Source organism: Anomaloglossus baeobatrachus, chromosome 9, assembly GCF_048569485.1.
Source record: "Anomaloglossus baeobatrachus isolate aAnoBae1 chromosome 9, aAnoBae1.hap1, whole genome shotgun sequence".
NCBI lineage: Eukaryota > Metazoa > Chordata > Amphibia > Anura > Aromobatidae > Anomaloglossus > Anomaloglossus baeobatrachus.
This window is the reverse complement of record NC_134361.1, coordinates 148,779,933-148,792,013: the sequence shown is the minus strand read 5'-3', so window position 1 is coordinate 148,792,013 and position 12,081 is coordinate 148,779,933. Positions and strand designations below refer to the sequence as shown.

General features: G+C 47.2%; 1 protein-coding gene across 1 annotated transcript in view; it reads left to right on the top strand.

Moving 5' to 3' along the window:
* Positions 1-417: 417 nt before the first annotated feature.
* Positions 418-12,081, top strand: part of TEX11 (testis expressed 11) — a 1,632,405-nt gene continuing 1,620,741 nt past the window's right edge. The window contains exon 1 of the mRNA XM_075324897.1: positions 418-463. Within this exon, the coding sequence (XP_075181012.1) occupies positions 430-463 (34 nt within the window). The 5' untranslated portion in view covers positions 418-429. The remainder of the gene's footprint in view (positions 464-12,081) is intronic.

Sequence of the window (12,081 nt, the reverse complement as noted above, 5' to 3'; positions counted from 1 at the left end):
TTCTTGTTTCTCTTGCACTCATTCAAGTCTTTGGGGTGAGTGAAAAATCGCACTGCACTCGCAGTACACCGGTGTAATGCAAGTGCAGAGCGAGAATGGCAATAGCTGGCAACTGAAGAGAGAGGGAGAGAAATCCTTTCCTCCCCTTCTTAGCCCTGGCCCTCCCCTCCTCAGTGCCGGCCCTTCCCCCGCAGCTGTGGTCCGATCGCATGATCCTTCATGATCCATGAAAAAACCTAAATTTATTGAAAAGTATAAACAAGTGGTGTTTTCTGAAGAAACACTGTACATTGCTTATAAAAATGCTGCCACATTTAATTTTGCTTCTTTTTTAATTTGTTGTTAATTGGATGTGTCTCAAGTAGACTTTTTAAATGTATGAGCACTGAATTAAATTCTTATTTTTTTTATAGTTTTATAGGACTAAAAATGCAAGAAGAAAATTGCTTTGGAGAATTAACAGGTAATCAGCACACAGTGACAGCACATTTAGATCATATTCGCACAGAACCACCAAGGTTTCCTGACCTGAGCTCAACATACCCATGTATGCCTATAAGACGAGGAGTTTAGGAGGCCTGCTGCCAGTCTCTGAATTGCAGTCTGCACTCAGAAAAAACAAAACACAGATGTTTTAATCTGGCATCATAGCAACACTGTTTCATTCCTTTCCCTGAAGACACTAATCGCGTTGTTTAGTGTAGTGTGAATTGTGTTCTGCGTCTTTTGTAGATAATGTATCATGTGAAATGTGATGGTAATAATGTGATGTGTTGTAATGTGTTCCTGTGCAATGTATAATAAAACTATAAGTAATAGGATAATATGTTATGATGTGTATCGCATAGCACTTGTATCTGTACTTGCCAGACTGTCGGGTAAGAAATAGTTAAGTGTTGGGACTAGCCCAAAATGGGAATGGTTAGCTGATAGGAAAAGAGAATTAGCATAATTACCAGGTCACATGGGTTTGACCTCACCACAGGTCCTGCTAGACAAAGTGAGTCGTTTGTATAATACTTATGCTAACGCTAACAGAGGGAGGGGATAATTCTGAATATATGATCTGCTCCAGTGCAACTGTCACTCAAGAAGCTGCTCATTTTACAAACTTCTCTTTCTTGGATTTCAAAACCTAGACATCTGAGCTGACCACTACAGGTATGTATAGACTCAGCCTGATAGTGCCAGTATAGCACTGGCTTTAGGTTATATACAAAAATCCTGGTGATTGGTTCCCTTTAACTGAGACACAGAATGTGAGACAATGCTGAGGCTAGAGACTGGCCTTTAAACGGAGTGACCTCAGACAGGAGGGTTTGGAAGAAGCCTGAAAGGTAACGGGTCAGGACAGACTAAAGGCTGCTTTACACGCTGCGACATCGCTCAAGCGATCTCGTTGGGGTCACGGAATTTGTGACGCACATCCGGTCGCTTTAGTGATGTCTTTGCGTGTGAAAATCGCTCATTGGTGACATGCCCCCCCTATTTTCGAATATCGCTGCTGCTCGGTGTACGAAGTAGTTTGTCGCTCCTGCAGCAGCACACATCGCTATGTGTGACACCGCAGGAACGAGGAACCTCACCTTACTGCATTGAGGAAGGAAGGAGGTGGGCGGGATGTTACGTCCCGCGCATCTCTGCCACTCCGCTTCTATTGGGCGGTGGTTCGGTGACGCTGCTGTGACGTCGCTGTGACGCTGAACAAACCGCCTCCTTAGAAAGGAGGCGGTTCTCCGGTCACAGCAACGTCACTAGGCAGGTAAGTAGTGTGACGGGTCAGCGCGATGTTGTGTGCCACATTTCCGTCAATTTATACCAGTCAAAATCCGCGGCTCTGGTAAACAACGGAATCCATCTGGCGGATTCCGTTGTTCCCATATACTTGTATGAGCAGCGGATTGTGACTGATGGTCGTGGAACGACTGACCAACGGACGGCAGGAACGCAGCATGTAGCGTTTTTTGAGCAGCGGAATCCTTTTGATTCCGCTGCGCATGCTCTCTCTCGGCGGCGAACGATCAGCTGATCGCCCGGCGGCCGGCTGCTGTGAGTGATCAGCTGATCACCCGGCGGCCGGCTGCTGTGAGTAATCAGCTGATCGCCCTCATTAGCCGGCCGCCGGGAGATCATCTGTTCTCTCTCAAAAGCCGGCGGCTGGCTATTGTGAACGATCAGCTGAACGTTCTCTCTCTCACGTTTTACAACGGAGTCCGACAATGAATTCTGTTCTTGTCATCCGTTATACAACACATCAAGCAACGCATGTGACTGATGAAAAACAACGGAAATGTGAACCTAGCCTTATACAGGTCCTTTTTTTGCACATAAAATTCTGCTGTGTTTAAATGTTCAACCAAAGTGAATGTGATTTCATGAAGAGACACTGATGAACTCTGAGGTTTTGGTTCTTTTTTTTTTTCTTCTCTGGAGGCTTCCATGTGGAGCTTTAAAAAAAGCATGTAAATGACTGCAGTTACTTTTTTAAGTACAAAATCAAAGCTTTTCTGTACTATAAAAACGCAGATTCACATCTGCACCAAAAACGCATGAAATAATGGGAAAAAGGCATAACAAAATTCAGCAAAAATGCAATAATCATAGAAGATTGTTATTGTATAATTTGGTTCAGACCGTGACAAAATAAAAACCACCAGATTTCTGCAACATGATGTGAGCACAGCCTTAGGCGGGCTTTGCACACTACGACATCGCAGGTGCGATGTCGGTGGGGTCAAATTGAAAATGACGCACTTCCGGCATTGCATGCGACATCGTAGTGTGTAAAGGCTCGATGATACGATTAACGAGCGCAAAAGCGTCGTAATCGTATCATTGGTGCAGCGTCAGCGTAATCCATAATTACGCTGACGCGACAGTCCGATGTTGTTCCTCACTCCTGCGGCAGCAAACATCGCTGTGTGTGAAGCCGCAGGAGCGAAGAACATCTCCTACCGGCATCACTGCGGCTTCCGTAGGATATGCGGAAGAAAGGAGATGGGCGGGATGTTTACATCCCACTCATCTCCGCCCCTCCGCTCCGATTGGCCGCCTGGCGTGTGACGTCGCTATGACGCCGCACGACACGCCCCCTTAACAAGGAGGCGGGTCGCCGGCCAGAGCGACGGTCGCAGGACAGGTGAGTCCATGTGAAGCTGCCGTAGCGATAATGTTCGCTACGGCAGCTATCACAAGGAAATCGCTGCTGCGACGGGGGCGGGGACTATCGCGCTCGGCATCGCAGCATCGGCCTGCGATGTCGCAGCGTGCAAAGTGCCCCTTAGGGGCACTTTGCACACTACGACATCGCAGCTTGAAATTGAAAGTGAAGCACATCCGGCGTCGCAGGCGATATCGTAGTGTGTAAAGCCTTTTTGATACGATTAACGAGCGCAAAATCGTCGTAATCGTATCATCGGTGTAGCGTCGGTCATTTCCATAATTTGGAAATGTCCGATGTTACAATGTTGTTCCTCGTTCCAGCGGCATTACACATTGCTGTGTGTGAAGCCGCAGGAGAGAGGAACATCTCCTACCTGCGTCCTGCGGCTCACACCAGCTATGCGGAAGGAAGGAGGTGGGCGGGATGTTTACGTCCCGCTCATCTCCGCCCCTCCGCTTCTATTGGCCGCCTGCCGTGTGAAGTCGCTATGACGCCGCACGACCCGCCCCCTTAATAAGGAGGCGGGTTGCCGGCCAGAGCGACGTCGCAGGCCAGGTGAGTGCATGTGAAGCTGGCGTAGCGATAATGTTCGCTACACCAGCTATCACCATGATACCGCAGCTGCGACAGGGGCGGGGACTATCGCGCTCATCATCGCAAGCATCGGCTTGCGATGTCGTAGTGTGCAAAGTGCCCCTTGGGCTATGTGTGCACTTTGCAGTTCAATTCTGCAGCGAAAAAGTCACTGCGTGTGCTGAAAAAGCTGCGTTCTGAGACGCATTCTGCAGAACGCAAAGTGCGGACATTCCTGGAGGGAATTCATGCATTCTGGATGCTTTCTCTGCCATAGACAGAGTGGGAAAAGCATCCAGAACGCAGAGTTTTCACAGTACGCACCCACTCGGCTCTGCAGCATCCCCATAGACTTGCAGCAGAGCCGAGTGGGACCGCACTGTCACTGTCATGGCTAGATGCGGGACAGTGCCGTGCGATCAGAATGAACTCGGATGAACTTCAACCAACTTCATTGTGATCGCGCGGCTGTATGCGTGTGCCGCGGCTTGATTGCGGTCACACGTCAAGGACTCACCTGTGATCGCAAATCCCCTGAGTGACTGCAGTGAGCCACGCGATCAGCTGTGCTTTCACTCAGGTTACTCGCGGCCACAGCTGCAGTCCTCCACCTGAGAGCGGTGGCCGCGAGTAACCTCAGTGACAGCACAGCTGATCGCGCGACTCACTTCAGTTGCTGCATGGAGCTCACAGGAGCGGCGGTGTTCTACTGCCGCTCCTGTCAGCTTCCAATGTAGCAGAGCTGGAAGCGTCGGGGGACCTTGCGTGAATTACGTCGGACCTGGAGGTGTTTTTGAGGGGTTAATAAAGTGGTAAAAGAGGGTGTTTTTTTGTCTTTCATTACAAATAAATGATTTTTTGGATGTGTTTATTTCTTTACTTCTACTTAAAGGTTCATCATGGAAGGTATCTCGGGGAGACGCCTACCATGATTAACCTAGGACTTAGTGGCAGCTATGGGCTGCTGCCATTAACTCCTTATTACCCCGTTTGCCACTGCACCAGGGCAATTCGGGATGAGCCGGTAAAGTCCCGGGACTGTCGCATCTAATGGATGCAGCAATTCCGGGCAGCTGCTGGCTGATATTGTTCGGCTGGGGAGCTCCCCATAACGTGGAGCTTCCCATCCTGAGAATACCAGCCTTCACCCGTGTGGCTTTACCCTGGCTGGTATCCAAATGGGGGGGGACCGCACGTCGTTTTTTTTCATTTATTTATTTATTTATTTATTTTACTGCTCGATATAGACACGCCCACCGGCGGCCGTGATTGGTTGCAGTGAGACAGCTGTCACTCAGCGTGGGGGCGTGTCTGACTGCAACCAATCATAGGCGCCGGTGGGCGGGGAAAGCAGGGAATATGTGATGGATTAATGAACGGCCGGCATTGTCAAAAGAGAAGAAGCCACCACAGTGAGAACGCCGTGCAGCGCCGCGCCGGTGATCTTAGATCGGTGAGTATGAGAGAGGGGGTGGGAGGGAGAGACAGACATGGACAGAGAGAGAGATAGAGACAGAGAGAGAGACCGACTGACAGGCCGACCGACAGAGAGAGAAAGACGAAAGACCTGCTTTTGTTAGGTTAAAAAAAACCATGTGGATCGCAATAATAATGCAATGCAAGCGCACTGCTTCACATTTTGGCAGCGATTTTCTACAACTCATTGATTTCAATGAGTGTAGAACGCAGCCAAAATGGCAAAAACAATTGACAGCTGCTTCTTTGAATGCATGGTTTTTGCCACAAAATATGCAAATTAAATGCTGCGTTTGAAAACGCAAAGTGCGGACAAAAAATCCACATTTTCCATAGACTTTGCTGGAAAATCAAAATGCATGCATTTTGGCATGAAAACGCTGCAGTTCAAAACGGACCTAAAAAGCAGCTGTAGAGCAGGTGGAAACGGAAAGTGCACACATAGCCTAACAGTCACAAAAAAGCAACAGGTCATAGTGAAGCTTATATGAATATGAGAAGGTTTTGACTCATAACTATGAATGAATGAACAGTCCAGGCAGAGGCGTAGCTAGGGGTTTGGCTCCGAGGGGTGAAACCTCTGAGTGGGCAACTATCCAGATAACCATATTTACATCTAAAAAAGATGTCAGCATGATTGCAAATCCTAAGTCTTAGTTAGGGCTCTTCTCCACTTGCGTTTTATAAATCACAGCGATACTCAGCTCAAAATGTGATTCGAGTGTCCTGTGTATGTCCTGCGTGTGGTCTGCGTTCGATGTGTGTTTTTTTCCTCACATAGCATCCGTATGACATGCGAGCGTCATGCGGGTGCTATGTGAGTGTTTATGCATACCGCGTCAGACTGGCTACCGGTGGAATCTCCAGTAATACCAGGCCTGGCCGCGGTTACCTGCACTGAACTCCGGAGCTATTACCTGAGCTACAGAAATCAGCCCGGTCTGTCCGCAGCTGTGCTGAACTGAACAGCAATCGCCAGGGAATCAATCACTCGCCACTCGCTGTTCAAGCTCCACTCTTGAGCTCAGGTGACAGCTGCGGAGTTCAGTGCATGTAACCGCGGCCAGGCCTGGTATTACTGGAGATTCCTCCGGTAGCCAGTCTGACGCGGTATGCAAGTGTCAAGAATCCGTGTGACATGCGTATGCCATCTGTATGACATGCGCATGCCACCCGGATTCTGACTTTTTTCTCGCTCCCATAGGATTGCATGGGGGTGAGAGAGCTGAGAATCGGTGCAAATCGCAGCATGCTGCGATTTCACCGAGAGCACGAGTCGTGCCGTTAAAAATTTAGCAAGAGGACAAGGCCTCATTAATTAACACTGGTGCGAGTGCGATCCAATTTTTTATCGGATCGCACTCGCACATAGAAATCGCAAGTGGAGAAGAGCCCTTATGAATAGGCTTGTTTAAAAAGCCACTTATGACTTTTAACAGAGAGTAATAATGGAGAAGGGGTTTTATGCCGCGCTATTCACCAGGCACAAGGACGAGAAGATATTCAATGTTCCTTTATTGTAGCTTGAGTCTACGCGTTTCAGGAGCTCTGCTCCCTTCATCAGGACATAAGGCACAAAATTAACATATATTGAGATATGTTAATTTTGTGCCATATGTCCTGATGAAGGGAGCAGAGCTCCTGAAACGCGTAGACTCAAGCTACAATAAAGGAACATTGAATATCTTCTCGTCCTTGTGCCTGGTGAATAGCGCGGCATAAAACCCCTTCTCCATTATTACTCTCTGTTATCTACCACAGGGCTGCAGCAGAATTCACCTTAATACCACATGCTTATACAGGAGTTGTGACTAGCACAACTCTTTGAGGTGAGTGCAAATCTTGCACTTCTCTCGGTATATACCGGGTAAGACCCTATTGCGCTTTCTATTTCCACAGTTTTTCTAACTTATGACTTTTAGGATTGCTACTTCCAATAGGTGGCGCTAGAGTTTGCCTCCTTCCTCTCTGGAGGGACAATTTGAATAATTCCCAGAGGGGCATTGCAGCTATAAGTCCCCTTATTGACAGACAGACTGGTTTGTCAGGTCTCCATTAGGAGAATTGTCTTCCCTGTGGTCCCCACATAGCTTCTCATAAACCAGATCAGATACCCGCACTGACGAGGGGCAATCACCCCGAAACACCGTGTCTGCAAATTGGGATTCTGATCTGGCAAAAAATCCTAAGTCTTACGAAAAGGCTTGTTTAAAAATCCACTTATGAGTTTTAGGATTGCTACTTGCAATAGGTGGCACTAGAGTTTGTCTCTTTCCTCTCTGGAGGGACAATTTGCACACAGTAACACAGTCAAGTGTAGCGGCAGGGCCGTAGTTGGCGTTCATGCTGCCCTAAGCACTTAAATTGATCACGCTCCCTACTGGTAAGTCAGACTAAAGCCTCATGCAGATGTCTATTTTTCACGTACGTGTTCTGTGTTTTTCACAGATACAACGTGTACCCATTGTACTCTATAAAGCAGTTCACATATCTGTGTCTTTTCAGACTGTGTGGCCTTGGAAAATTTGGAGACGTGCTGCTGAAAACAATGTTATAACATACACAGAAGGAGCATATTAAAGGGATTGTCCAGGTTTACCATGTGACGCAAATAAACAGAGAGGTCACACATGTTTAGTCAGAATGTGGCCAGAAGAATGCAAATCGCACACTTGTGGTCACATGATGGCTGCTCTCACTGCCGGCACTGGAAAACCCTGACAGCGTGCGGTGTGCATGCTGTGAGGATTCACAAATCTGCAGTCACAGGCCATTAAACGACTGCCGTTAAAACCATTAAAGCCATTAAAACCAACCAGATGACGATCGTTTAACCCCTTCGCCCCCGGCCACTAAAACACTCTAATGACTGGGCCATTTTTTGCAATTCTGACCAGTGTCACTTTGACAGGTTATAACTCTGGAACACTTCAACGGATCCTGGCGATTCTGACATTGTTTTTTGTGACAAATTGTACTTCATGATAGTGTTAAATTTAGGCTGATATTTTTTGCGTTTATTTGTGAAAATTTCAGAAATTTTGCAAAAATTTCGAACATTTTGCAATTTTCAAAGTTTGAAAATGTATGCCCATAAATCCGAGAATTATGTCACACAAAATAGTTACTAAATAGCATTTGCCACTTGTCTACTTTACATCAGCGCAATTTTCAAAACAGCATTTTTTTTCGTTAGGAAGTTGGAAGTATAAAAATAGCAACAAAAAGAGGACAATGTCCTCCAAAAATTAAGTATTACTCACAGCAAGTTGGGCTGCAGTGTGTACATCGCCCAGGCCAAAAGCTAATGCTCTACCAGGATACAGCTAAACCCCCACTAATGTGGAAGCATCACAGGTGCAGGAGAAGCAGATCACACACACACACCTCCATGGAATGGAGAAGGGCGATTGCTAGATAATAAAACTGCACACTAGTGGCTTGCATAGAGCGCTGTTCACATGCAGATGGCACAGTCACAAACCCGCAGCCTATTAGGTGACGCCCTTCTATTAGATCAGGCGGGCTGCCAAGCCGTACCCCACTGTGTATCATGCACGGACAGACACTCTACAATGCAAGGCCCAACAGAAAGGGGCCTGGCTGTATCCTGTACAAACAAAAAAATATGAGGTTTTTGTTGGTATTTATGGCCATAAAACGTAAGCCTACACCCTCGTCACGGGACCACATGTCTGTAGGTCCCCACACTAAATATAAAAATAGCAACAAAAAGAGGACAATGTCCTCCAAAAATTAAGTATTACTCACAGCAAGTTGGGCTGCAGTGTGTACATCGCCCAGGCCAAAAGCTAATGCTCTACCAGGATGCAGCTAAACCCCCACTAATGTGGAAGCATCACAGGTGCAATCAACCTCAGGTAGATATTAAATATAAGACAGAGAAGGGAAATAATGATAGTTTACTTCCCTGAGGAACCTTCAATGGGAAAGGAGAAACGCGTAGAGGCAAGGCAGGGATGAGGACCTGCTTTTTCAGGGAAGTAAACTATCATTATTTCCCTTCTCTGTCTTATATTTAATATCTACCTGAGGTTGATTGCACCCCAATAAGACACTGGTTATGTGTGCTATTAAATCCCTGGTCTTGTTCTGATTGAGAGGGGACCCTGGTAGCTCCCTTTGGGATACTTATGATTTTTAATCCAAAGGATTATTATATAAGCTAATTGTTGCATATATCTTATATTATCATTAATGGTTGTATATTATAATACCAAGAGTCAGGCTTAAAATACATATTGGTGTACTGTACACCATTACATTGTTCTTTGGGTGCGGCAACTTAATTTCCCTTTATTCCACCTTATCTTGTAGTATTGTCCCTGATTTTAGGGTGAGGAAAAGGGATAGCTGTCGTGGAACGGGGGCGCCCGAAAACTTAAGGTGTCACACCCTCCGTTGACAGGTAGGGACACCTGGTTTATCGAGGGTCATTAGGGTCTCCCTTCCCCGCCCCCATCCACTTTTTTTCTGTGGCCGAATCACATTTTTTGATTTAGGGGTCACCTGACCTTGGCACTTTGTGTGTGTGTGTTTTTTGGATTTTAATGAATTATTAATAAAACGTGTATTTTTAATAGAGGTTGAGGTAAATTGTTAACCAGTTTGTAATCTGTCTTACCTAGATTTTCATTTTCTACTGTAAGTCCTAAACAATGGAGCTCCCCCACAAGTGACCCCATTTTGGAAACTAGAGCCCTCAAATTATTTTTCTAGATGTTTGGGGAGCACTTTGAACCCCTAGGGGCTTCACAGAAGTTGATAACGTTGAGCCATGAAAATACATATATATATTTTTTTACCACAAAACTGTTACTTGAACTAGGTAGCTTTTTTTTTCACAAGGGTATCAGGAAAAAATGCACCATAAAACGTATCGTGCAATTTTTCCAGAGTACGCAGGTACCTCATATGTGGTGGAAAGTAATTGTTTGGGCACATGGCGGGGCTCAGAAGAGAAGGAGCAACATTTGGCAGCAAAATTGGTTGGAATCATTAGCGGACGCCATGTCACGTTTGGAGATCCCCTATGGTGCCTAAACAGTGGAGCTCCCCCACAAATGACCCCATTTTAGAACTAGACCCCTCTGGCCTAAGGGCTCCACAGAAGTTGATAACGTTGAACCTTGAAAATTATTATTTTTATTTTTACCACAAAATTTTTGCTTCAACCAGGTAGCTTTTTTTTTTTTTTACCACGGTATCAGGAAAAAATGCACCATAAAACATATTGTGCAATTTTTCCTGAATATGCAGATACCTCATATGTGATGGAAATCAATTGTTTGGGTGCACAGCAGGGTTTGGAAGAGAAGGAGCACGATTTGACTTTTCAAATGCACAGACGGCGTGCATCACTGATCGGCCGCTGCAGGACGCACGGTCGGATGAGATAAAAAAAGCTCCGGGGATACGGGAAAAAAAGTCACGCTGAAAATTGAGCAAGGATGTCGATCCGTTATGTGCATCCCTGATCAGCGCTCGGCCGCTGCAGGACGCACACACACGACTGAGATGCAAAAAATGATGCAAGATACGGACAAAAAAAAAAAAGTCCCGCCGAAAATTGACCACCGATGCAGGTACATTATCTGCATCACTGATCAGCGCTCAGCGGGACGCACAGATAAATGAGGTGTAAAAACAGACAGGGGATACAAAAAAAAAAAAAATTATACTCACAGTACCCAGAGGATTTGCAGGAGGATCACTGACCAGAGGAACTCCAGGAGGAATAGAAGACAGCAAGTGGACAGCTTCTTACAGGAGCAGCAGGCAGGAAATTGGACAGCTCATCAGAAGACCCAGGAAAGACCCAGCAAGCACCCAGCGATGGAGGCAGATCAGATGTGATTGGGCCAGTGAAGACCTCGGACGACCCGGTGAAGGCAGGTAAGGTATGTCAGAGGGAGAGCAGATGGAGAGTGGGAGGGCGAGACCGGAGAAGCAGAGGCAGAATAGGAGCAGAATAGAAATCTCGGGGGGGGGGAGGGGGGGGGAGGGGAGCTCAGCAGGGGGGCACATCGGCAGGGGGCAGAACCATCACGGAAGCGTGCAGGGGACGATCACGGGAGCACGCAGGGATCATCAGGGGGAGCGCGCAATACTCACGTGGAGCAGAAGCGGCGATCGGGTGGCGGCATCAGCAGTGGCAGTGGCGTGGTGCTACAAGTACCAGCCGGTGCACGCAGCAAACATGCTGGGGGAGGGCTCCCCAGACCAACAATACTGTGGAGGCCGGTCACCTCCAGATCAGACTGCCCCACTGCACGGTGATTGGAGCGATTGCGCGTCATAGCACGATCGCTCTTATCAGTGCTGCAGGGGCTGGGGGCGCCATGTTTGAGCTCCAGCTATGATCTGCTGCAGCTGCTGCAGCACCTCATAGCCGGATCTCACAGTATCACACTGGTTCAGGCATTGTTTTAGCCAAAACCAGTGCGATCAATGTGGTGGCGGTTCAGATTTGAACAGCCAATCGCAATGATCATCGATTGGGGGTGGCGATGCCACCACCCCTGGGGTTAAGCAAAGGTCTCCTGCTGTAAGAAACAGCAGGGGACATCATTTGAAAGCCGTTGCTATGGCCACGGCAATCAAATGAATTTTAGGCAGCAAAGTTACGTCCCTGGTCGTTACGTCACGTAAAAATAGGACGTAGCTTTACTGCCCGCGGTCGTGAAGTGGTTAAAGGCGACGATCGTCCAGTATAAATGTAGCTTTAGATCCTGGTACCTTATTGGTGACTCCTTCTCTGGTTGGTTTTGTATTACCCCATTCTTGTTCATCTGGTCTGGGTGCCATGATGACTTTGGACATCCACAGCTCGTCTACGCAGGCTTCCA